Source organism: Archocentrus centrarchus, chromosome 4, assembly GCF_007364275.1.
Source record: "Archocentrus centrarchus isolate MPI-CPG fArcCen1 chromosome 4, fArcCen1, whole genome shotgun sequence".
Lineage (NCBI taxonomy): Eukaryota > Metazoa > Chordata > Actinopteri > Cichliformes > Cichlidae > Archocentrus > Archocentrus centrarchus.
Window position 1 is genome coordinate 22785916 of NC_044349.1, and position 27674 is coordinate 22813589.

The following is a 27674-nucleotide window of genomic DNA, read 5'->3' on the forward strand; positions in this document are numbered from 1 at the left end:
CTGACAGTAAAGTCAGACGTGTATCTCTGCGTCAAACGGGAAGTTTAGTACAAAACACATCAGTAGTGGTATGACTGCTCGCTTGATCGCGGCGTGTTACTGTGTGATAATTTACTAATGAATTCAAAAGAGGATGGCATCCGATTTAATGTTAGACTTCGAAAATCATCGGCAATATCCTATGATGGATAGCGAGACAGGCATCATCTCCATCGATCAGGGGGGAGAGTGGGGTAAGCAATAACACCTTCTAGAAAGACCCAGAGAGCGAAACACTATAGCTGAAATACCACGAGTAATACACTTTGTTATAAGTCGGTCGTTTTAAAGCCACCAATCGGAGGTTTATGTGTTGTGTGTGTTTTCTCACGCTCCTAAAGTCTTAGTTAGCTAGTTAGCATTAGCTATGATGCTGTGATGATGTAACATGATGATGTCTGAATGTAAGTTATAACCAGCACTGTAACGGGAGACAAACCCACTTCACACTGTAGGGTCCAATATTTAATACAGATGTCTAATGTTAAATACTGATAATATACAAGGTATACAAGTTGCACAATTTGCACTTAAAAAATTAAAAGCATGAAATGGTGTGTGTAGCTCCACGGGAATTTTTTTTTTTTTTTTTTTTTTTTACTTTTACAGATTTTAAAAAATAATTTTAAAAGTCTTGAAAAGTAAAACTTCTTAACATTTTATTTGATGTTATCGATTATTACTACAGTTATTGTCAGGTTACTAATAATGCTGCAGTCTTATTGCATGCATTTTTCCCCTTTTGCGTTTGTTTCATACTGACTTGTGTTTGTTCTTTTCGGTCAGTCGATGCCAGTACACTTTAAAGAAATAACCAGGCGAAAGATATTGAGAAAACAAATAAAATTGTGAAAATGAAAGTGAAACAGCTGTATGAAAATATAACCCTAAACAGCTTGTTTGCCTTATTAGAGTTTAAAAATGAAAAATAAAGCCATATATGGTGCTTACACCTTCTCACATATATACAGACCTATTTTTAAGACAGTTTTTGTTGTTGTTTTTTTCTTGAATAGTCTCATAATCAAGCTTTGTAATATACTGAAAGCAATTTGACTCCTGTGTTGTATTGTCATTGTTATGCAGACATAAGCCTGTTTGATGAGCTGGACAAACTGGGTGATGAGCTTGGCGATGCAGATGAGTTGCTTGAGGCTCTTGAGAATGCTGGTTATGTGAGTAACTCATCCCCTTAATATTCAAATAAATAGAGAACTGAAAGCTATGCCCAATGGAATTCTGCAAAACAAAGAAATTTGTCTGTTACCTGTGCTGCTGAGGTAGAGCTGAAGATGGCTACAGCCATGTTATGTTATGCAAGCACAGGTAATGGATCAAAAGAAGTGTCATGCATACACTATATTGCCAAAGCATTCACTCACCCATTCAAATCATTGAAGTCAGGTATTCCAATCACGTACATAACTGGAAGTCAGTTTCTCCAGAGGTGCGTCGTATGTTACAGCGTAGGGTTCAGAGGGGATTTCCAGTTACATACGGAGGACGCAGAACTCTACTTCAGGACTTATTAGATTGATAAAGCGCTAATTATTTTTGCATATAAACCAGAAGAGTTACACTTACGTATCATTCATTCAGCATGTCCCAGAGCGCCGTTTCCTTCCACTAATGGGTTTGCAGAAATCACGTTCCCCTTCCCCCCCCATTGCGTTCACGCTGGTCACCATTTTGCTTTTGGTAGCCCCCTGAAATTAAGCATAAACAGGACCATCGCAAGATCGTGTGTGCACATTGTGAATAAATGCGCAGTGATCTAGCGAGAGAAAAAAAAATCAGTCTGGTATGAGCAACGGGGCGGAATACACACCCGCTTGCTAATTGCAGTAATAGAGAAGAGTTCCGATAGCAAACTGGTGAAATTCTCAGCCCAGCGCAAGACAACCGCAGCATGGTGCAGCGCCAGGCGATCAACCACTGGCTAGAACCCTGGGAAGCAATTGGGAACAACAGCCACAAAGTGGTAGGCCATGTAAAATGACAGCGGGTCAGAGGATGATGAGGCACATCGTGCGCAGAGGTGAATGAATGAAGTTTATTGCCATGTGGGTGAACAAGTTCACACATTGGAAATTGCAGTTACAGAACACCATCCAAGAATACACAAAACACATGGGGGGATATGTGTCCTGGGGTCATGCAGCCGACTTGCAGCGCTACCTTTCTGCGGAGTCAATCACTGCAGACTTCCAAACTTCATGTGGCCTCCAGATGAGCTCAAGAACAGTGCACAGAGACCTTCATGGAATGGATTTCCATGGCCAAGCAGCTGCATCCAAGCCTTACGTGATGAAACACAATACAAAGCGTCGGATGTAGTGGTGTAAAGCACACTGCCACTGGACTCTAGAGCAGTGGAGACTTGTTCTTGAAGTGGCAATGGAATTGAAGAGGCTTTGTCAGAACAGTTTGGAGATGGCTGGCATCATGTTAAACCCTATAGATTAAGAATGGGATGTCACTCAAGTTCATATGCGTGTGACGGCAGAGGAGCGAATGCTTTCGGTAATATAGTGTACATTGTGTAGATGTAAAAAGAACACTGTAGACTAAAATAAATGTCCTGGAATTAAAATATGTTTTGTATTTTATCATCTATAAATAATAGACTTAGAGTATGATCCTACATGCATTTGCCTCCATTCTGCTTTCTCCAGAGTTCCATTTTAAAAAAACAAACAAACATGTCTTTGCTTTTTTAGGACAACAGGGGTCCAGATCTGGACTTTGACATTGACATTCCTCCATGGAACGAAATGGATACAAGTAGCATTTCCACAGGTTCGGCAGCACAAGTGTTGACATGTGTTACATTGCAGCATGAAATAAGGAATTTATACTGTATGCATTGGTGATTTGTTATTTTCATTCATTATTTTCCAAAACTCACCCACCAGTCAGTAGGTTTAATGGTCCAACAGTGCAAAACTATTGACTGTGTGAATACTTGAGAGATTCAGTGACTTATGCTGACAGAGCCTCACACATTGCACATTTTTCCATGTCCTTGTGCATCCAGATGGTGAGGTGAGTGTGGACTCTCTGTCACCTGCCCACACTCTGAGCTCGGTGCCCTCTCCTGCCTCGGTGGAAGCTTTGTCTCCATGCTCCTTGCAAGTAAGACACAGACGTCAGCTCTTTGTCCTTTCTGGTTTTTCAGCATTTGAATTGCATTTCCAATGCAAATCACACTTTGTTTCTGGTTCTTAGTATTTACATGTTTGCCCCTCTTTTAAGCAGTTGCAGCAGTGAAATTTTCCATCCAGATGGCGTTCAAACAATGACAGCTGCTCTTTGCTTTTGAATGGTGATGCACACACTTGAGACGCTTATTGCCAAAAGCCTTAAACACCTTGTCAGACTAATAATTTGCCGTCCATCTGAGATGTGCTCCGTCTCGTTAAAAAAAAAAAAAAAAAAGGTGCTGACAACTTCAACCACATTAGCATAATTTAGCGGGCAGATGTTTTCACAGTGTGTCAAAACAAGGACAACGGTTACATCTTTTTCTGGCCCTAGCACAGTCTGCACACATTTGTCTGCTAAAGGAATCATCCCGGCTTCTCCAAGGACACATTTGTCTGCTGGAGTCTTTGAATATTGACAAGGACACTTTGTAGGTATTTGTCTAGTGTGACTCGAGCACACATAGAGTACAAGTGGCTTGACAAATGAATTTATGGTGTCAGAAAGGACATGTGATGTGACTACAGCGATCATGTCCACTAATATAGACGATCTAAGTCCCGTTTGTTTTTGCATGCAGGATGAGGCCCTGTCTCCACAATCGCAGCCGTCTCCCCTTTCAGTCTGCTCAGAATTCAGTGGCTTTTCTGAAATCTCTCCCCCACCCAAGAAAGCTGCAAAGAGGACCAATCAGGCGACACGAGGTGAGGCAGCCTCTGCCACCACATGTCTGCTGTTCAGTTTTTATCTATATTTAGACTCTTTAGCCAAAAAAACCCTAACAATTGCACCACAATCTGGGTTTGTAGAATTCTGGGATGTAGTCTTTTATCTAAAAAGAGTGGTGGTGTTTGATAAAAAAAAAACTCCTTTAAAAATACCCTGTAACTATAAATGCATACTTCTTTTCCTGAGCTTAGAATATTTATATTAATCCTGTCTAACTGCTTCCATCCCTGTCCTTTGACACATGCACACACACACACCAGCCAAGCCAGCTCAGCCAATCAAGAAGCCAATTCAGATTGGCCCAAAGGTTTCCATCCAGCCCAAACCACTGATTACAGCTGTGCCATTGGCTCAAGCAGCAGCTCCCTTGCAGGCCAAGACAATCATCATCCAGCCCCTGCAGACCACTGTTCTGCCTGTGGTAAAACCAGCTCCAGTCAGCATCAAACCAGCACCCCCTGCAGGTCAGTGCTCACACTGCAACATGTTAAGACACATTGCTTCTCACTACACTGTATTGCATCAGACCAGCATTACAGTCATATTAGCAGGTAGTGTGATTTTCTTTACTCAGAGTACTTTGTAATTCATCATTTAGAGGTGATATTATATCAGGATTAGGTTGTCAGTGCTGCTGAATCTAGCAGGCATTCTTTCTTAACAATAATTTAGTTGTCTCTTTGCCAGTAGATGGTGCTTTAACCACAGTTTTTGCTCTTTGTGGACCTCAGTGTACCATACTACCTAATTTGATGATCAAAATATAACAAGTAAATTAGACATTAGGTTTATCTAGATTTGCCCGTCATTTGAAAAAAGTCCTTTTTTTTGGAAATCATTATTTTGAATAAATAGCCAGATAAGCTTGCTTTGTAACCAAAATGTAAGACTGTTATGGGCTGCTATGTGTTTTCGTGCATTAAAGTAATGATTGCTGTTGTTTTGTGGTTTAGCCTTTCTGGTTGACCAGTTGGCCCCTCTGTGTTTGTTACATCAGCAGCATCTAGGCCAATGTAAATAGTTTTGTCATTGCTTGGGTCCCGAGTGGGTGGAGTATCTGACCTCTCTCGAAGTGAATTTGAACTTGGCTTTGCTGTCTCCCTTGTAATGGCCAAGATGGTTAAGGCCAAGACATCCAAATGCAAGACCCCAGATGGAAATTTATTCAAGCCTGCTCAGCCCTGTGAAGGGTATTTATTTATGATCTCATAAATATTCACAGCTGAGGAGCACACCTTAATGCAGCAAGGAGATGAAAAAGAAAATGGAGCTATTTACTGATTAGTTTCCAACAAACAAGCATACTGTAGCAAATGTTTCTCATTCCTTTTGACTTTTTTTTTCCTCTGTGAATTCTTCTTACACATGGTGAACTTGGGCACAAGACTTAGTGTTGGCATGACACACATTCATTAGCAGAACTGGCTAACACTTAGCACCGACAGAATTAGCATTAAAAATGAAGGTGGCTGGGTCAGCTTGAGGAGGGGTTCCTGGCACTCCACTCTAGGAAGTGTCAGCATTAACAGGGTCTTGATGAATATTCACAGTATTGTGTTTTGTTAATTTTTTTTCTGGTTTATTTCTTTTGGGCGATGATGTATTTTAAGTGGGGGCACATGTGCACATTTTTGTGTGTTTAGGCTCATAAACATCACACACCTATCAGATTGGAATGCTCAAGTTTAAGACCACAGATCAAGATGGGGAAACATCTTCTGCACCTGTATTTTTAATATAAAAGTCCTGTTAAAGAGAATGGGGTTTATGTAGGTCACCAGAGGTAGGGAGGAGTTTGGAGGAACTGGACTGTACCACCTGCACCAGTTTTACAGAGCACATTGAACCCATCTTTACCTTGTATAGTGTCGCAGGGCAAGATGAAAACAAGATAAAACAAGAGTTTGCAAGAGCAAACTGGTCTTCATTAATCTATGTTAATCACACAATAAAAATATGATTAGTATGGTTAAGAACTTAAATTTGAAAATGCCTCTGTGTGTGTGTGTGTGTGTGTCTCTCTCTCTCTCTCAGGTCATCCTATTGTGCTATCTCAGCCGAGCCAACTACTGCAGATCCAGACGCCACAGGCCATCTCCGGCAGTGTGGTCACTGTGCCAGCGCTCAGCCAGGACTGGTCTGTACCCGTACCCGTCGCTGCCCCGCCAGTGGTCTCAGGCACATTTCTGACGCCGTCCTCAGAGGATGATGTGAGTTCTGAACACACTCTAAAAGCCTTTTTATATAAGAGTTTCTGTATGGTCACTCAGCATTGAGATGTTAGCACTAAGATGAACAGGGCAGTGCCAAATGGCAAAATTTACACTCCTGGTATAGCTTATCCATAAAATTCCCAGAAAAAGACATGCACCTTTCTTATTTTGTGTGTCAGTATTGCTGATGACACAACATGATTACACAACTTCGTGTGTATGCTGACTGGTAAGTGAACTTTTTTGTAGGGATTCGAAGGCGATGAAAATCAGGTACATTAAATTCAGGTACATATAAGTTAAGTAGCATAATGCTCATTGTAATCCACTTTTCACAGACAAAATTCACAAAGTGGTTTATACAGTATACAAAGCTGGAATCAATAGTAACAAAAAATAAAAGATAGCACAGGAATGAATGTCCTGCGAATGGATATCTGATTATCCTCCAAAAACAAGCGAAACCAAAAAAATGACATCCTTGTGAAAGATTTTTATTTTACTGTGTGTGTTTTACAAGCACGCAGGCCTCTAATGAATATGGCAACGACAGATTTGCTCACAGCGAAGGAGTATCTTAAGGATAGGTGGGATTTTTAAGCTCACAAAGCGCTGTGGTGGTCGTACTCTTTAATTTAACTAGCAATGTGCCCAAGTAATTCATGAGACAAAGCCTCTTCATAGGAATAAATGCTTCAACAGCTGTGTTTGTGTGTGCGTGGACATGCAAATACTTGCCTGCATGCACTTGTATGGAGCTGCATTGTTATGCATCGCCACATGGGTGTGCGTGCAGTTGCCCACTTTGCAACTATGATATTTTGCTCGCTTGGACTGGATCCTGTCCAACCTAAACTGCCCCATCTTAACCTTTTTTAGTATTTATTTTCATTTCACAGACCATTAACTTTAATTTTTGGTTAAAATGGTGTAAATGAAAAAGCATTTATAGCTATTATTTATAATAATGAATGCATTTTTCCACACCGAGGCAAAAGTTATTACTCTGCATGGACCATGCCAGTCACTAAAGACACAAATTGCTGTTTTTCTTTTTCTTTTCTATGGGGAGTAGGTACCAGGAACATTCATTTTCTTTGCACTGGGGTACTAAAAGTTTTGGTGACCAATCTCCAGCCAAGTGAGCCAGTATGATTGAGGGCTGCACACTTACTTTGCAATGTCTCTGCTCAGAGGATGGATTATATTGGTGGCTCTCATTTTTGTACTGGTTTGTAGGCTCATTGTGGCTAGAACAGAAGAAGCTGAAACAGAAGAAAAAAGCTCCTTTTGTCTCATTTTTGCACCACTATACATAGTATGACATGATCTGTGAATGAATGAAATGTAGACAAGCGCAGTCCTTTCTTGTCGTTCACAGGGGCCGGATAAAATGTTAACAGCGGCCACCCACAGGCTACAGACTACACTTTGAGAATCCTAGTTCAAATTATGATCTAAAATTTATGATTTTTCACTGCATTATTATTATGGAACTACAAGCAGTTCACAGCTGATCATCACTGGCCTCTGGTCTATTTGTACCTGTGGGACTTTATTGGAAAAATAGACACGTTATGTAATGTCTTTCAGATGGTGCGAACAGTGTCATAGCAGGACATTGCTCTCAGTGTTAATCGCTGAGGGTGTATCCTTTTGTGCGATGGTTTCAGGGGTGATGCCAGGACAGCTGCAGCAATTTGCACAGAATGACACATGCAAAATGAACATGGAATACTTTTCCCGCACACACTAGTTTCTCCCTGGTTGGTTTAATGACTGCACATACGTGCAACTTTGGCGCTATTAACTGCGTCTGCAGAGACTGCCCCAGCAATCTAAAAGACATAAAGTAAACTCGGTTGTAGTATCTTCTCTTTATGGTACATGCTTGTGGTCTCACCATAAAAGGTCGCAGACATTTGTGAGTACTTGCCTTATTTTGTGTGGGAGTTTTAGTCATATTGTTTTAAAGACCCGAGGCTAGTGAGATGCCACGACTTTTAGCAACTTCACTGTTGTTTCAGGCTTTGGTCTCTGGCACAGCAGTTGCTCGTGTCTTGTTCTCATCTGATCTTTATTGGGTTGAGAAACATGTTCTCACTCAGTCTCCTCTTTCGGGCTTGTTTGTTTTGTTTGCAGGACTTCCACATTCACAGTATGTCTCCTTTGTTTTCTCGCATTAAACTCAACAGTAAAGTTGCAAAAATGAAAAACCGACATATTTGAACCTTTTTAAAATGATGGAAAACCGTGTGTCACATTTGTGGAATCTTTCTTAAACCATATGCAGTGATTTCTGTGGTGACACTAGGACAACTAGAGAAATGTGTCCAGATTTCAGCTGTTATTGTCTTTATATAAATAGTGTGTGGCAGTGATACATGTGAACACGAAAAAGATGTCTGATAACCTCCCAGATGTTCCATTTTATCAGTCTTCTCGATTCATTTTAACTTCAAGTATGTATTCCATCAGGATTAGCTGCATTTCAAAAGTATCTTTTTTTTTTTTTTATGAATTGTAATGGTTGACCTCTAGCTGTAAAAATAGTTGGCCCCTAAAAGGGCGTAAAAGAAGTTATCATGAACATAATTCATTCTAGAGAAGCAATTTTCATGCCAGACATCGAGAGCAGTGTTGAGGAATTCCAAACCTCATAGGCCAAAGCAAATGCTCCTCTCAGCTATTTGTAAAGCTAACCAAGTCAATAAAGCTTACAATAGGTGATTAAAAGAAAGGGTCTGTAAACATCTAATTGTAAGCAGGACAAAGAGAACAAGAAAAAAAACGTAGTGGAAGTTTAAAAAGGACCTCTGAAGGGCTTCTTAGAGGATAACTGGTGCATTTTTTTAATACATATTTTAGTAAAGATTGGCATGTTTTTATATTTATAGCAATTTCAATGAACTAGTTGTTTTGTGGCACACTAAGAAGAATGTGAGCTGTTCGACTCTCCATGAGAGTGTATGCTTGTGTACTGCAGATGTGTTCACTCGCTGTGTTTTGGCTGCAGCAGAGTGGTGGATTTGGTAGACGAGTGGGTGTGTAAAATGCCTGTTAAAAATGACGTGCCTGTGCCAGGTGTTGCTGCATGTTGTATATACAGTAGGTCTATGTGTGTGTCGCTCTACTGTATTTCAGCCTGTATAAGCCTGGATGTGAAACGGCTGCTAAGGATTACATGCTTCAAACAGGTGTTGTGCAGAGCGACAGCTGTAAATAGCCATCAGGGATTGGGGCAGTGTAATGTAATGGGCTCCTACACAGCAAGGGATTTAGCTTTGTGTGTGTGTGTGTGCAAGGAAAAACAGTTCAGCCTGAAATTGCAGGCCTCAACAAATCCTCCTATCAGTAGGATGGGAGCATTTACAGGCAGGGAGCACAGGAAGCCCTGGTGGTCCCCTACAGTTAGCCCAGACGTTTATGCAGTTTTAACTTTAACTTTTTTTTTTTTGGCATCAAAATATTTTCTTGCTAAGATTGGTTTGGCTGCAGCAACATCACGCAGTTGCTACCGATTTGCAGGCTGTACTTCCATGATGCAAATCTCCCATTCCAATACATTACATGCCAGACATCCCACTGAACTCATTGTCATGTTCAAGAAACCAGTTCTGGTCAAAACAGCCATCAGAAGATGGGCACACTGTGGTCACAAAGGGAATGATATGGTCAGAAGTAATACTCGGGCAGGCTGTCGCATACTCACTTGGTGCTAATGGACCCAATGTGTGCCAAGAAAATATCCCCGACACCATTACACCATGACCAGCCTGAATTGTTGAAACAAGGCAGGATAGTTCCATACTTTCTGGGCCTACCATCTGAATTTTGCAGCAGAAGTTGATACTCATCAGGTCAGGCAACATTTTTCCAGTCTTCTATTGTCCAGTTTTGTGTGATTTTTTTTAGCCTCAGTTTCCTGTTTGTAGCTGACATACTGTAGCCCATGTTCTTCAAGGTTCGACGTATTGTGCTATCAAAGATGCTTTTCTGCGTACCTTGGTTGTAATGAGTGGTTATTTGACCAGTCTTTGAGTAAGTCTTCCTATCAGCTTGAAGTAGTCTGACCTTTTTCTTCTGATCTCTGGCAACAACAAGGCATTTCATCCAGTGAAACTGGTGTTCACTGGATATTTTCTCTTTTTGGGGACCATTCTTTGTAAACCCTAGTACACGTATAGTTGTGTGGGAAAATCCTAGTAGGTCAGCAGTTTCTGAAATGCTCGGTCTGGCACCAACAACCATGCCAAAGTCAAACATACATCACATTACATCACATTTCTGCCTCATTCTGATGCTCAGTTTGAACTTCAGGTTGCCTTGAAAATGTCTACATGCCTAAATGTATTGAGTTTCTTACATTGATAGATATTGGCTGATTTGATATTTACATTAAGGAGAAAGTGAACAAAGTAGTCACTGAGTGTATATATATATATAATACACTGACAACTTATTTAATATCCCTTTCTGTAGTTTCACTGTGTAAGCCCAGTCTCACTGCATACTGTTGATCCCTTGTACATTATATTCTAGGACGGCTTATTTGAGTGTGATTATGTCTAATCACATACGCAGCATCTTTAGCTTTAGGCTGTTTTTTTTTTTTTTTTTAAATAATAATTCTAAAACTGCCATAATTCTGATCCACTCCCACCATTGTAGCACACTTTGTGAACCTACTCCACAGTTATGGGGGTTTATGACCTATGGTAAAATCATAAAACATTTAAACCCTAACCTGTTAGAGGAAGCCTCAATCATCTGGGCAGGTTAATGGTTATTCACAAACTTCCTCCTGGAGTAATCTTTGCACTGCTGTATAGAAAGAGGACTTCCTCCCTTGCACTGTGGCAGTCAGACTCCTGTTTGTTTTCTTGTCTTTGCCCGTATTCATCTGTTGAAGGGTTGTTGCCCAGGAGTTGTCATAATCATGCAATTAGACACATTGACACACAGCACTGATCAGTAAACCAACAGCTGTCTGCAGCTGTTGCTATATGAGCCATGCTTCACTAATGGACATTTTTTCTTTTTTTTCCCCTTGTTTGCATTTCCCACTGGCATTTAAATGGTGTGAGTGTGAACCAGTATCACTGTTAGCATCTCACCCATTCAAGTAAGCTTCATTGAGAAATGCCACTCAGCCTTATTTTTTTTATTTTTTTTTTTTTTTTGCCCCTTGCCCCACATTTTCTTCCCTAGCCTCATTGTGGAAGAGATGTGAAGTTCCCCGCGCTCTTCACTCCCTGGTAACTGCTTACTTGCAGTGTTCCCAGGCTCGGGCTAGTGGCACAGCTCCCAGAGCTGGGCTGGGAGACAGAGGAGTTTCTCAGGAGACAGAACACAAATACAGGGATCCAAATAACTTAATCACCAGCGGGGCTATTAGACCCAGGATCTTAGAGACTTGCCCTCAGGAGGGCGTTTGTGTTTGGAGAAGAGGAGTGGAGGGGTAGCAGGAGACTGGATGGACAATGAAGGTGTTTGGGTAATCGCTGCCACCGGTTGTGTTAATTTGGGAGCGGTCATGTTAAGATATGCACTTTTTGGGTTAGCATGTGAGACTGATTTCAGTTCTCATCTTACTGACGTCAAGTGGAAAGAATCTGACTGCTGAAGCGTGTCTTTATTTATTTATTAATTTGTTTATTTTTATATTTTTTAAGTCTTGATTTGTATGAAATCCTCACATAAACAAATCTGAACTGGAGAATGCCAAATGCTCTTAGTATTTATTTATAGGTTACCTTGAGAGTTAAAACAATGGATACTGGCTGTGGCCGTACTTGGGTTTACACATTTAGACCTCTAGCATATAAACTGTTTCTGTGTTTATGTGTCTCTGATGTGAGCCCATTTATCAATGAGTGACTCATTCTCTAAACACACATATAGAACCGAGACATTGAAGGTGACCTTTTAACCCCCGAGAGGATCCTGGTGTAAATATTTTTACTTAAGGCGTACACTTATCGGCTCTTTGGGACGATGTTAATGCTGCGATTTGATGAAGAATTGTCATGAATCTCGCAACACATCCTTAATGTGTCTGTTTATTATTCTATCACTGAAGTAAACTGGAGCACCAGCGGCAGAGAGAGTCTCCGGGTGAGAATAACATTGTCGGCACCGGCTTTTATGTTGAGTTTATCTCCCCTGCTGTATTTACTTTCCTGCTATGTCATCTGTTTTTTTGGTTCCTGCTTTCTCATGCCAACCTCTACATGTGAAACTTCTGCCTTCTCACACCTCTCCTTCCTCGGTATTTTTCAATGTATCATGCATCCCAAGTGTTAATGAGTGAGTGATGGTTCAAGAAATCAAAAGAGCAGATGTTGGAACACTTATATGTGAAATAAAATGCTATTAAATATGAATTAACTTACAAACATATGTATATCCAATCCATCCTCAATTATTGATTGGACTCGGGAGATGAACTGATTAGTTTTTGATGGCCAAAGGTCAAGATCACATTTTCACATGCTTATATCCCAGAAATATCTAAGAGAATACACAGAAGATTAAAGGTCAGCTACCCTGAGATGTCATAATGTTTTAGAAACACACTTTTGCAGCACTATAACTGAGGAACAGAAAGAAAGTTTATGACCATATTTAAAATTTTGCTGAACACTGAATTGGTGACACCAGTGGGTGAGTAGATCTTCTGTGATGCTGGGTTCATGATGTCTGTAAAGCATGTGCATATTGGATGGATAGAAACAGCAGCCTGACTGTTTGGAAGCACCAGACGTTTCTAGTTTTCTCTTTTGGATAATTTCACAGAAAATAATTGCTCATATGAATAAAATGCCATTTTTAAACCAAATAGTCACACCAGTCAGAAGAACCTGTGATCTACAGTCCAGCAGGTGGCTCAGGCACCATAGGTGCAATGACTGCCTCTCTTTCTTGTTTGGATATGTGTTTAGTTGAAGAAGGCTAAACTGCTGGACAGGACTTCACTTCAGTAACTGTCCTTGTTTCTGTTTTTCTCACATTCTCACTGTAGTCAAAGTTGTCCCAGAGGCAGCAGCGCATGATAAAAAACCGTGAGTCAGCATCCCTGTCTCGGAAAAAGAAGAAAGAATATTTGCTCTCGCTGGAAGCTCGTCTGAAGCTGGCGTTGTCTGAAAATGAAGCACTCAAGAGTGAGAACGGCAACCTCAAGAAACAGCTGGAGGGCCTGCTGAGTGAGGTGAGAGAGGACAAGATCTTCCCTGGTGATAAGGGTGCATGTGCACAGTTGAAATGTTGAAAGTTTTTGGGGTTTTTTTTTGTTTTTTTGTTCACTGCAAATGTAATTTTTACTGCAATGTATTTCCTTCATTTTTCTGCAGAATACAGTGCTGAAAGCAACAGCACCCAAAAGGAGAGCAGTGTGCCTCATGGTGGTCTTGGTGTTCCTCGTTCTTAATGTTGGACCAATGAGGTGAGCGTGGAATGTCTGAAGGCTTTCACTCGCCCTAAAAATAATTAGATTGAGTGAAAATCAATTCAAACCAAAGGAATGCGGATGATGGTGGATATTGTCAAGCTGCAAGAAGACTTCTGCCAAATGTAGCACACTGGAAATGCAGAAGTATTTGATTATTGAGGGAATAGAAATGGGAAGTCCCATGACTCACTGTGGGAATCACACCCTGTGTGCAAGGCATTATGCATTATTTCTTTTTAAGAAAATGTGTTCCTTTTTTTTTTTTTTTTGCTCCCCAAAACTGAGAAAAATCAACTTTATGAAGTATTAAAAAAAAAAAAGTACAAATAAATAAAATAAATAAATCAGTTGAGCTAATATTTGTGTATTTTATTAAAAATCATTGATTTTATATCGTAATAATTTTTCTGCATTCCCTTAAAGCTTTGAGCCAAGCACCAGAACACAGTAGTATGTAGTCCGTTAATGCACATAATATAAAAGCCCACCTTTATCCTGGCTGGATCCGATCTCTTGGAAAAGAATGTGACGATTAATAGTTAATAAATGCCATATTGCTCTTGTGTGTACAGTTCAGTCCTCTGATGCTGTTGCCAGAGTTTATAAGACTTTTTGACAAATGGACGAATAACTCTCAAAACACTGTGATGGGCTGTGGCAAAAGTAAACTGTTACTACTTGCAAAAGTAAAATAAAATCATTCTGGCTTCAAAGGTAAGAAAGAAATGTGAAAAACATTTGCACACGGTCATTTTTCTCATCTCTGCTTGTAATATTAACAATTGGAACAAATTATAATGAGTTATATAAAACTGCAGTGAGGGGGGGGGGGCTTGATTCCACTCAGCTATCAGATGGAGGGGTTGTGTAACTCAAGCTCACAATTCACCTCCAAGTATAATGACAGATTTTCTGTTCTCATTTTATAAAAATGTTTGTTCCCCACTGGGAATAACGTTCTCCACGAGGATGCAGGCATGTACTTGTTCAGTCTGAGACTTCTCTTTGCTAAAATCCACTTTTTTGCTTTTATATAGAGGTTAAATGTGGATAAGTTTCTTGGGACCATGACTTGTGATTGTATTGTATTCACAGTAGCTAAAGTGTGTGCGCGCCTGTACCTGTGCTCACATCTGTGTTTTTTTTTGTGTTTGGGCTCTCCTCTGGAATGTAAAAAATGCCCGCTTTGAGGTCAGATCCCTTTGAAATGAAAATGCCACACAGTGTAGTTATACCACTCAAAGCAACTGTGTGTATTTTTGCTTGTGTGTATGCGCCCTTTATTGTGGTTTCGTGCAGTCGAGATCAGAGTTCAGATTCTGCTCGTGGCTAAAAACAAAAATCCCTCCTGTGCACAGGATGTGGGCCACATGTAGTGCAGCGGTCATCTAAGTCCATCACCAAGTTCCTCTTCTGAGTCTTTTCTTCAACTCAAGTGTCCTGATTTTACCTCACCTGTGTGTTTTTTTTTTTTTTGTTTTTTTTTTCTTAACTCTCTTAACTGTTTCTGTTTTATCAGTTTGTTTCAGGATGGCCAAGGGTCTGCGCTTGAGGTTGCTTCCATGCAGCACAGTGGCAGACACCTGCTGGGTTTCTTACCAGAGGCAGAAAATTACATCCCGATGGGTCCCGAGACTCTGGGCAGCAGGCTGTCTGAGATGGGCGACAGGTAATGAGCTAAACCTCCCAACAGCCTTCACAGCAGTATGTTTATCCAGTATGTAAGTAGACCAGGATGCACCTGTGCCTGCGCTCAGTCTGCGCTGGTGCAGTTCATTAAGGCACGTGTAAACACAAGTGCCAGCTGATCACCAACTTTGGCCAAACAGTCTTCCTTTGAATGCCTCTAGGCTCCTTGCTAGCAGGTCAGTAGTTATAAAATGTTCTTTAGGTCCCGCAGTTACGTTTGTAAATTGCATGAAAATTCACGTTTAGTACAATAACGGACTCCCGTAACATGAAAAGTATGTTTTGCAAGGTGGTCAAACATCTAATGTCTCCAAGGCATTGCCAGCCTGTTTTGTGTGTTAGATCTCTGCGTAGGGTACGTCACATGTTAATGCAAACCATTGGTGTGTAGTATCAGATTTCTCAGCAACATTAAACATAGCGCAGGCAGGAAGGAACACATTAGCCTTTGCAAAAAGGGTGACAGCACCAAACGCAACAGTGAGAAGGTTGATTGGGGAGATACGCAATCTAATTTTGGGGTCCCACTGAACAGGAAGCTGCGTGTGTGCTTGAAGGTTAAAGTGGGCCCCTCTTTTAAAGTTATGATGAGGCCTCATTGGTCTGACATGTTGTCTCATGGAAAAATGAGGCGTAGTCAACGTAGCCAAAGAGTTGGCTTGCATCAGTGATTCCCAAGGGAGGGATTACATCGTAGACACAAGTTTTTCTTAACAAGCCCCAAGCAGGTGGGCAGTGTCTGTGGACAGCCTACATCAGCACCTCAAGCAATATAATCTGTCACTCTCGGTCGCTCTTTAACCAAAGTCAGAGTAAAATCCGAGGAGTAAAGTCAAGCAATGCTGTGTGCTGCTAGTATTACACACTCAAATATGGTATGGTAAAAATGGTAACAACTTGGACATTCATAAACAGACTGTATGTGACTATTTGGGTGGCAATGCTCAGCTCTGTAGCATGTTTATGCTAATTGTGCTTGGGATTTACAGCAGCATACTTCGCTGCACTTGCCCCTTTGATGCAAGTCAGCGTTTTCATGCATCCATTCCGAGACTGGAGCTCTGCCACCGCTGCACATGTCAAGCAAAAAAAAAAAAAAAACCCCCGAAAATATTACAGTTTAATGTAATTGTCACCACATTAAAGCCATGAATTCCATTGTGGTGCCCACTGTGTTCTCTGTTACTTATACCGCCATGAGTATTTAACCTACAGCGAACAGCAAGCAGCCGCGTTGGCTCGTACTCTGCATTCGCAGCATGTGGAAGCAACATCTGGGAAATATTTTTAGAAGGTTGACAGAGATTTCAGAGCATCTTCACGGCCGTATAAAGTTATGACTTTTTCTTCATCCAACATCTCTGTGCTTTTTATTCTGGTTCAGATCTGAAGATAAGGCCCTGATGGTGGTAAAGGATCCCGTCTTTCTCAGACCACCTCCCCCCTGCCAGCCTTCTGTTAATAGGACCAAATGCATTGAGTAAGTAATGGCATTTAATGTATGGCTTACTGTCAGTAAGTTTTTCCCTTTTGCATGAGACAACAAAATCATCCAAGTTTCACCCTTAATTGTAAAGGTGCACTGTGTTAACTTGGCAGGTTGGCCCATGAGTTGAGGGGTTGGGTCCACCGTCATGAAGTTCAACAGACCAAATCAAGGCGAATGACTAACAGCAACCACAAACCCCACAGGACCATTCTGGTAAGTCACAGCAGCATGTTTTGGAAAATAATAAGACACACGTAATGGTCCGTGCACAAATTTACATGATATTTCACTGCTGGCAATACATATTGCAAACTAAACCTCATTTATATTTCAAGCCATTTCACTTTAAAAGTGTCTTGGCAACCCAAAGCCTCTCTTTCACCACTGTTTCACCTCCAGTCACACCTACCCCTTTTTCTGCCTCTCATTTCTCTTTATTGGGCTGAGTTTAATCCGGCAGGCCTGAGAAAGTAAACATAACACTTAGAGGGGAGCTGTGGGATTAGTGCCCCCTGCTCTTTTTTTCCATAATTTTTTTCAAAATCTGTCACAGCGGGTTCAGTCTACCGAAACCGACCATCTGCCTACTTAGTATATATATATATATATATATATATATATATATATATATATATATATATATATATATATATATATATATATATCCATTGTTCATATCTGTATTAATAGAAAAGGTGGAGGTGTTTATTGCCCGTCTGTATTCAACTGCTTTAACTTTTCATCTTTCAAAGTTTCAGAGTAAATCTGCTCACTCAGATGTAACACATGCTTGTAGGTCACCACCTGTGTCTTTATTTCTCCATGACAGCCGTAACATTTCTGAACTAGATGTAATGTATCAGGAGAAAACCTTGGCACTCAAATGTGTGTTGATCTCTAGAAGATTTGAAAGAGTGGTCTACTTTTATGCTGTGAATACTGTTCCTATTATTTTGCCAGCTGTTTCTCCTGCTCTCTTTAATCATTTTTGATGTGGTTACAGAGATTAGAGCTAATTGTCTGGTTTTTCCCAACAGAAAACAGGGAATAAGGAGGATGAAAGTGCCCAGATTATGACAGTTCAATACACAGAAACTACTGAGGAAAAGTAAGTAAAGGCGTGTTACAGTTAATTTCAGGTGTTTGTGTTTTGTTTTAATGGAGCTTGATTAGTTAATGCACCTGTAGACATAATGTTCCAGTGTTTTAGTAGCGTGTGACCAAAGTGTCTCTTCAGATATCAGTGTAATGGGAATATTTTTTGGCATTTTCCCCCCTTTTAAGCATTTACAGTTTTATGATAATCAATTTATGGTGCAGTAATTTTTAAAGGATGACCCTTGCACACCGCATCAGAAGTTTGGAGATCAACAAGAACCTTTTCTACTGTGTAGTTCAGATCACACAGATGGTGTCAATAGGTTTTTGGCGGTTTTAAGTCTTGCTACGAAATATTTGAGTTTATAGGAAAATGAAAGAAAATCAGTTTCAGAAGTTAAGCTCTGTAAGGCCAGAATAAAAAAAACGACAGCAGAAATACATGGAAATACTCAAAAGGATTTGCAGGCATGCCATTTTATACCCATGCTGCAGTGAGAGTGTAGGGAGCAATTTCCAGTTTTTAGGCCTTAGTTTATATTCCAGTAGCAAATCACTGGGCAAGGAGATTTTACTGAGACACAAACCAGTGTGATGTTTAACTCAGCAGATTATTAGCAGTTATTTTAGGTGACTACATTTTCTTTTTCTCATCTGTTTTTTGTTTGTTTGTCTGGATTGTGATTGAATAGGCAGACATCAAATATGACTAATGCTGTAATAGAAATCATATAGTTAAAATATATTACAGTTTATCCCACAAAGCATTGACTATCAGCACCTATTCACTAGTGTGCATGCCTGTATGTATGTCAATTCATTTCCAGTTTCAGATTTTACTGTCACCATGTTGCCCTGACTATTTTTTTTTTCTTCGTATTTATCTGCATCCATTTATTTCTTCCACAGGAATCCTGGCAGTGAGCTGCAGGTGTACTACGCACCTCGTCACACCTACACTGACTTCTTTGATGAGCTGAACCGTCGTGGCGACACTTTCTATGTTGTGTCTTTCCGTAGGGTAAGTTTGAACTTGCTTCTTGCAGGGCGCTGATCTGAGAGCAGAAACGAGCCCGACGAATTAAGCACATGAAGGAAAATGAGAGATTTCAGATGGAAGTTTTCAGACTTCAGCACTAAGCAGATTTCATTCCATTTGAATCTGGTCAGAAAAAGTGAGCGGTTAAATCAAAATTAACTAAAGTATCTAAAAGTTTAACGCAATGATTCTTTCCCTCAACAAAGAGGAAGGAGTAAGAGGAAGGAGTTTGGGGTGGATGAAAAGTACTTAGCCAAGGATGTAACTACTGAAGTTTGACTTCTCCAGTGCAGTTTGTCCATTTGCAATCACTCAAATATTAAATGCAAAATATTATTTATACTCAAACAACACTCAGTCATCTTGGTATGCCTGGGCAGCGGTTAGCACTGTTGTCTCACAGCAAGAAACTTCCTGGTTTGCCGGTGTGGGTTTCCATCGGGTGTTCCAGCTTTCTCCCACAGCCTGAAAGCGTATATGTTGGGTTTTTTGGTGATTGTAAATTGAGGTATGTGAGGTAGATAAAGTGCTGCAAGTTTATAGAATAAAGCACTATGTGAATGTATGGTTAAATGTGGCTAGTAGTCTTACCTTGATATCAGCCAGGCAAATGGAAACTAATTTGGTTCATGGTAAACTTTTTCCTTTGAGTTTTACAAGAATTTTATTCTTCACTGTCACTGAACACACAATGGCTTCCAAATTTGCAGCATTGAGAAATTATGAAACTGGTTAACAAACAGCCTTTTAAAGCTTTTGGTTCTTTTTTTTTTTTTTCTTCTTCTTCTTCTTCTTCTTCTTCTTTTTAACCAGAAAACATGTGGTCGCTGTTAATTAAGCTGGACCAAGTTTAGCTGTAACAGAAAAATATTCCTACTCAAGACTTCTGGACCCTCTGTGTGAAGTTAAGCTCAGGGTTTTGACGTCTGTAACCGAAGATCGAGACACAAAGGTTCAGCTTTAAGTTGGCATAGTGACAGCAAGGACAGAGGAAACAATGGCGGACCCGAGGTTAAGGTCTTTGCAGGTCAAGTAGGCAGCCTTTAGTGTGTAGCAGCTTTGTGATGCAGGAGGAGGAGGGGGATGTAGTTTCTCTAAATGAAAAGTAAAAAAAACCTCTGTGAACCTTTAACTTTCACGCACAAAAAGTTTAGTCTTTATGAATAATTTAAAGATTTGAATAGTTTGAAAAATAGATTAGGGGAGCAACTAACAAAACTCATTGTTGTCTAATCATACTGCAGTTTTCTAAATTAAACTGATTTAACTATTCACTGTATAAAAGGAAAGGGGGGGGGGCTTGGGGAAAGTGGAAAAAGCAGTATCTCTATTTTGACTATTGTTCAGAAGCTGAAATGAGAAGAAAAAAACTGATAAAATGCTCCAGTGGGTTTGGTGTATTTATGAATTTATTTCTATATCTTGAACTCTTTAAAGGTGAATTGCTCATTGTTCAACTGTTTCTGTTACTCATTTTATTTTCCACATTTCAGTCCATCCCTGTGTGTTTTCTCCACTTATCATAGTTTTAATAAATCTGAATTACCCTGAATAATCAAAGATACATTTTTTTTTATATAAATATGACAAAAACACGTAAAGAAGGAAAAAATGGTAAAAAAGTGGCTTTGTGTAAAGTGTGTCAGTTACAGGCCAGTCAGTGTGACCTTTTCAATTCTCACAAACCTTTGTTAGCTTTTCTCTCAGTTTATTTGCCTGTATTTGGTTTCCTCGGTTTCAGTGTGTGTGTGTGTGTGTGTGTGTGTGTGTGTGTGTGTGTGCGTGCGTGCGTGTGTGTGTGTGCGTGTGTGTGTGTGCGTGTGTGTGCGTGTGTGTGTGTGTGTGTGTGTGTGTGCGTGTGTGTGCGTGTGTGTGTGTGTCTGACAAAGCATGGACACTTTTTTTTTTTTTTCCCCCAAGTTGGTATGATGTTATTACAAATCTGCCAAAGCTCTGGATTAAATTTGGAATTTGTTTATATTTTAAAGCCAGTCACAAAAAGTTTGACCTTCGTCCCTCGAGGCAAAAATATTTTTCATTATGGCCTCTTCTCACACTCTCCAGCAGTTGAAGTCACTTTTTACAGTACATTGAGAAATAGTCACATTTCGGTCAAGGCTGCTTAAGGCCCTACAGATGCATTACTACCTGTGTCTTAATTTAGGTGGTAAATGAGGTAAGGTGATGGAAAACACACCTCTCAGCAAGTTAAAGAAAGAATCATCCTGCTGTGTCTTTTATTCTGTCACGTTGTGGTCTTGCGTCACTTCTGACGCTGTTTTGGCACCTGTGGCTTTATGTAAGTGTGCGATGGGGTGATGTGGTGGAAACACTGGCTGCTTTCACTGTGGACTGTGTCCATTAAGGTTCAAGAAAAAAAAACTTGCCTGTTGTTATGGCAGCATCAGCTGTCACGTGAGCTTGACAAGCACACGATGAGGTGTTTTCCTTTTTCCTTCCACCCTCCAATCACAGACACACTCTCCTTTTTTTTTTTTTTTTTTTTTTTAGTATATAATTTTACCTTTGATGGCATGCAGCTTATATTTTAATGCACATGAGCATATATCACACCATACTCTTAACTGAAACAAAATTCCAGAGCAACACTATGAATTTTAGCAACGTTTTTATAAAACAGAAACTATGAAGCACATTTTTATATTTACTGTGATGAAATAGAAAGTGCATTTGTGTGTATTTGCTGTAATCCATCTCCCAAACTCTGGCCATATTCCTGTCTAGCGTCACCTTAGCAACCCTCATTTTTCACGTTACTCATGCAGAGTTTTGCACGCTGAGCACAATGACGATAACCTGCTTTCATTTGGTCTCTTGGTGGTTGGAAAGCCACAGAAAGCTCCAGTCTTAAAAGTGATGGCGACCAAGTCATGGGTGATTTTGCTGCAGTTATCTGCTCAAGTTCATTCTTGTCAAAGCGCTACACCACATAGCTGTTTAAATTTCTTTTTAAAAAAAGGAAGCTGCTATAATTATGTTGCCAAAAGTCAACATATCTCAGCCTCTGCAGCTTTGATCTGGATCATTTAAAGGTTACAAAAATATTTTCTTGCCTTACAAACTGGGAGGAGAATAAACATGATGATCAGAGGGGTTTTTTTTTGTTTTCCTTGTGCTCTGGTAAATAATCTGAATTAGCTTGTTCATGAAACGTGACGTCGTCCAGCACAGACATTTTTTTTGTTTTCCAGTTGCTTTTTCCACCTGTTACCTTCCCCGAGATAATAGTGGCTTCATTAATCTGTCTTCATTAAGTTGGTCATGTGTATCGTCTGAGAACAAGTTACAAACTGAGTTGGAGCTCAGGTTGTAACTCATTCTGAAAGGACTTCCATCTTGATCAACAAAAACCAACGAGCCAAATGTTTTATTTGCCTCCAAGTTTGTTGTGTTCTCCAGCGTCATACCATCTCTTCTTTGTTCTCAGGATCATCTCCTACTTCCCGCCACCAGCCACAATAAAGGAAGTCCACCCAAGATGTCTGTTGTGTTGCCAGCCATGAACATAAATGGTAAGCGGTGCAGACACAACAGTTTGGAAGTTCAGTCACTCAGTGCGATGTAACAGATGAAAGGCAGCCTGGGCGCACATTCAGAATCACGTTCACCCAAAAGAATGCATTACTTGTGATTTAAGACATTTGCAAAAAACTTGGGGGGATAAAAATAGGGCCCTCTTGCTTTTTAGGCCTATTAAGGTATTAGTGGTACAGTTTCCTTTATTGCTGATTTTTATTAACAAGGGCTATAAATTCTGTAAGAACACGCTATCCAAAAAATATCCAAACTACTTTAAACTAAAATAGATTGTAGACACAGCTCATCTAACTCAATTTTTGCTTGAATAGCGCACTTGTTGTCCACAGCTGTGGACAAAGTGGGTGGCAGTCAGCGTGCGCTTGGTTGCATCCTGCAGGGTGGGGTTTCCACCAGCCCATTTTGGGTTGCAGTCACATTTTGTTTTGTTTTTTTCACCACCTGCTTTGAAAAACCAAACACTTGATCAGCAGAAACCTTGGACTTCCACATGCGCATGTGTTGTCACATTATTGACAATTAATGTACACATGTTGATTTCCATGAGCTCATCGAAACTTTCCTTCATGGCCCTCAGATCTGCGGGATCAAGTCCAGAGGTAGTTAACAGGTGGCTCGATGTTCACAGAGCATGTGTACAGCGAGCTGAAAGAAAACACCCTCGAGAGGGGCTGTGTTTATGTCTGACGTAAGCAAATAGGAGGACGTTAAACGTCACTGACAGTTTAACTGTCATTTTTATTTGAAATCCTTTTGTTTTTTCTGTTAACTCTGTACTTGGGAGCGGCAAAGCAACAGCATCCAATTTGATTAATCTTTCAACTAAGCCTGGGAGGAGTGAGTCAGTGAAATATGAGCCTCTCACTCAGCAGGAGAGATGTGGCCATTTAGATTTTTTTTCCTGTGAGATGGGTGTTAGATGAAGGTAAACATTGTTCTTGGTTGGTCTTGTCACGGAGGAATGTTACGGTCCGTGCCAGTCAGATGAAACCATTGAAATAAGCAGTAATAGTGAAATCCAAGATCTCCTTTTTCAGCTAATTGTTGAAATGGCCAAACAAAGGTGGCATTCATGGAGAAACGTCAGGTCTTGAAAGATTCTCGATTGCTCAACAAAGGTCTCAAATTTGCACAATCTCTCATGGATGTCTGCAGCGAATTACAGATTCAAAACACCGCCTTCCTCTCTGTCTGTTCGTGTGTTTGCGTGGAATAAGTCAGCTGGATGTTGTGGTCATTTCTAGTGAGAGGGCTAACACCAGTTTCATCTTCAGAGATACCACAACTGCTCCTGCCCTGTGACCTAACAGCGAGGACCAATCAAAAACCAAGACAACAAAGGATGCAGTAATGCTCTTGAAGCACAACCCGCGCACGGTCCTCCCTCCTTTTAGATACGAGGCCCCATGTGCCGCACAGATAACAGCCTTCAAGTAGCAGTTTAGATTTATGCCGTCCTTGTTTGGACCTTTTTGAAGTGATTAAATGCAAATGTACATATATTTAGTTGGGTGAGTCCTTTAGAGAAGTAGAACCACTGTCCTCTTACTGGAGCATAATTGCACTGCAGTGGAAGATAATTCTTTCCAGCTCCCTGCTGCTGCTCTGCTTTAGGAATGCCTTCCTTCTCTAGTCACTAAATGGTTTTCAGCTGGAGGAGATGGATAGACTTTGCTAATCTGGAGTGGCCATTTAGTCTGTCTTGGTCAATAACTGAACATCAAAAATAGATACTTTGATCTTATGTCCACACTTCATGGGATTCTGTAGACTTACTTAACCTAGACGTATTTGATTTTCCCTAAAAGTGTACCAGCCGCAGCAGTGGCTCCTTATAAGGACTGAAGGGTGTGTTTATTCAGTGATCCTATGAGTTTGAAAGTAGCTCAATCAAGTGGAAGCGACATGTTTGAAAGAGGGGAATTTTTTAGGGTTGACATCATTTACAGGTGGATCAACCGTGGTAGACGCACTGCAGTCTATTTTTACTTCTCTGAGATTATGCATGTGCACTGTAGCCAACAGGCAGCCTTTCACCAAGGGTTCAATGTACAGCTCTATACCGCTGATGGACTTGAGGGTCAGATTTTCCTGCTTTTCTAATCTAAACAGAACATCCCTAGCAGTGCTCAGACATGGAGTGCACTCTGCTAAACCAAATGTTTAACTCGTGCCATTCTAACCAAATAAAACTCCAGTGATTATAGTGATTATGTGCCTTTAGAAATTAGCTGTTTGGTCCATCATTGACAATTGCAGCCCAGACTGAATCTCAGCCTCTAGTTGATTGAATTCAGTAAGGCCTCAGTCACACAAGCCTCGAAACTGGTCAGTGAAATTTCTAATGGTGAACATTGTCCCAACATTTCTTTAACTGTCAGTTTAGTAAATCAAAGGTGAACATGTTGGGAAAGGTAATTAAAACTGGATTGATGGTTTATGTGAATGTGACCCTCCATTTATTTTCAATGTTCCAAATCCCATTATTTAGTTTGGGGCTGTACTTGCTGATGAATAATGCTTCCTTTTGATGAAAACAAAAAAAAAACAAAACAAAAAAAAGGCTTCTTTCATGGACATATCCTTAGAGTTTGTTCCAATCTGGCAGCCAACATCCTCCTGAGAAGCACTCTCAGGTTTCCTCAGATGAACTGCTGCCAGACATCAGACCTTTATCAGCGTAGACCAGCTCACTGTGACGCTGAAGGTTTCTGAAACAGTTCCAGATGGTACCAGTGTAAGGGGAAATAAGACCACGCGGAGCAGGATGGTAGATTTGGCAGCCTCTTCAAAGACTTCCCATTTGAAGGCTGTGTGTTTGTGTGTTTCCTCTTCCACTGTTCAGGCCTCACAAGCAGTTAGTTAAGTAGAAGTTAGACAGCTTGGCATTTTGTTGAAAGATTGGTGTAAACAGAGTGGGTTATTACATCTAAATCCTCAATTTGGGTAATGGTTTAGGTTGTGGCCCAGACATTACAGGCTAATTATTGTACACTTAAAAAATAACTGTATGTACGCAGTTATTTTATTAAGGAGGAAGAGAGTCTGACTGCAATTCTAATGATTTCAGCAGTACTTTGTCTTTACAGGAGCACTAGAAGATGGTAAATACAGTAAAATACCTGCCTAATATCAGCATGTTGGATGCTGATTTAATCCCTGCTAACATGAGCCAAAATCAGTCACTGTAAGCAAATGGTCATAAAAAGTAACAGTTTAGCAGCAAAAGTAAAAGCCCTGTCCCGGATTAGCATGAGTGAGTTTTATTGTTTTTAAATGTAAAAGGGAAAAAATGTGTAGTGTCACTGTGATAAGTCAACCTTCTGAGAGTCACAGGACCTTGAACTGATCAGGCTGCAATATATGTGATTAACTTTTCCACTCTGCTTCAGACTGAAGCCTAAATCGAAATAGTCATAAAGTGACAAATCCAGATGTGGCCAATGATTTCCAGAGATGTCTGTTGAAATGCTACAGCCACTGGAAAAGCGCTGGTTTCAGTGCAGGTGCAAAATTGGAGGTTTATCAGCAGATGAAGTCATACTCAGCATTACCGGTAATAGCCATCAAATGATATGATCGTCGGTCGAAGCTTCCAGCTTGAGAAGAAGCTATTTTAAAGTCTCTGTACAATCAGATGAACTCCCTCCGCCTGTCCTGAAAATCATGCGGAGAAGCTGAATTGAGCTGTCTGTTAATGTAAATGTATGAGATCCTTCGACGTGCTTTAATTTCTATTTCTACCAAAAGAAGTTTACAAGAGCGTCCACTTTAAAGGGTGCTTTTTCCCAGGCTGAGTACCGTTATGTTGCTGGAGACCACAAGCTGTGAACCACCCTTATGAAGTTTAGTTGGTTTTTTTTCCAAGTTTTGAGTTTCTCAAGACAAAACTTGTTTGTAGGTCATGCCTTAAGATGACTCTGTGAAACACACTGTACTTACTTTTGACAGTACACTGTACACCATCTGTTGTCCCCATGTTTCTTCAAACACAATAGCCTGACTCATCAGTGGGGAAAAACAGTCTGACTTTTTCAATCCTGCCAAAGCTTCTTTTCTTTCCCGAGCACAGCGAGAAGCATCCTGACTCATCATCTGCAATCACTCTTTCTTTCTCCTACCCTCTCGCCAGACTTTTTGTCTTTCCTCCTTTCCAGTTTGCATGTCCTGCTCTTGTTTAGAGATGTTTTGTTTATCTCCATGATGGAGAAATCCAGTGTGTGACTCACCTCTTGACTCCCATCTGTGTAGCCCAGCCTCCACCCAAACTCTCTGTGGTTGTCACCCCTACCTCTTCTCAACTGTCTCAAACACCCACCCCAGTTGAGCAAACACAAATTAAACTGCACTGACTTGATTTGTAGATTATGAGCTCACAACCTTCATCTCCCTTTCTTGCCATTACAGACAGCGTTATAAGGGACCAAGAGTTCGAGGTGATGATGCAGATTGACTGTGAAGTGACTGACACCAGGATCCTCCACATCAGGTCTTCGAGTATCCCACCTCTGCTCCGGGTGAACCGCACGGACACGTTTTACCGGAACTCCCCAGCAGACAACAAGGCCGCGCCTCCAGTCGGTGTGCTGATGGGGTCTGCGTAAGATCGTCAGCAACACCTGTGTTCTTTGCAACTCCGTAATTTCCCTATTGTGGGATCAATAAAGTATCATCAAATTAACAAAACCAACAAAGGAAAGCACAAAATAAGACCTCAGTTAACACTTTTTGGTTGATGGAAAAAACATTTCAGTGTGCAACAGCTGACTTTTTTTTTTTTTTTTTTTTTTTGGTCAGAAAACCGGTCGTTGCAGATTACAAAAGAAGCTCAATTTGTCCTCTTCATTCAGCCACATTCCGGCTGATGTCCGGAGGTAGTCTGTAATAGGGTCTGAGCAGCAGCAGACTAGCTCCTTGTGTGGCAACATTGACTTCTCCATGTAACCCCGGATGCTTTATGTAAGGGTAATTGTTTAGCGGCAGGGGGCAAAGCATTGAACCTTGAGTCACCCCATCATAACACAAATACTTTTACCCCTTACAGCTATTTTTCAGTCTGTTCTTTTTTTTTTTTGCTGCCCAAGCTGCAAGGGCTTGTGTGTGTGTGTGTGTATATATATATATATATATATATATATATATATATATATATATATATATATATAT

The 27674-nt window shown here is 40.5% G+C and overlaps 1 protein-coding gene across 1 annotated transcript; it reads left to right on the forward strand.

The window, feature by feature from the left end:
- Positions 1-27611, forward strand: atf6 (activating transcription factor 6). Its single transcript, XM_030727444.1, has 16 exons — positions 1-233; positions 1126-1214; positions 2760-2838; positions 3077-3174; positions 3824-3947; positions 4233-4436; positions 6007-6182; positions 13210-13395; positions 13538-13629; positions 15155-15304; positions 16709-16804; positions 16924-17026; positions 17851-17921; positions 18821-18932; positions 22399-22483; positions 26916-27611. Exons 1-16 carry the CDS (start codon positions 134-136, stop codon positions 27110-27112), a joined length of 1962 nt encoding a protein of 653 aa, XP_030583304.1. The 5' UTR covers positions 1-133; the 3' UTR covers positions 27113-27611.
- Positions 27612-27674: the final 63 nt, after the last annotated feature.

What these genes read in the sequence shown, in the direction of transcription:
- atf6 (XM_030727444.1), top strand. Translation starts at nt 134, where the DNA reads ATGGCATCCGATTTAATGTTAGACTTCGAAAATCATCGGCAATATCCT. An exon ending in GACCAATCAGGCGACACGAG is followed by an intron (nt 3,948 to 4,232) that starts GTGAGGCAGCCT and finishes CACACACACCAG; the next exon opens with CCAAGCCAGCTCAGCCAATC. An exon ending in ACAGAAACTACTGAGGAAAA is followed by an intron (nt 17,922 to 18,820) that starts GTAAGTAAAGGC and finishes TTTCTTCCACAG; the next exon opens with GAATCCTGGCAGTGAGCTGC.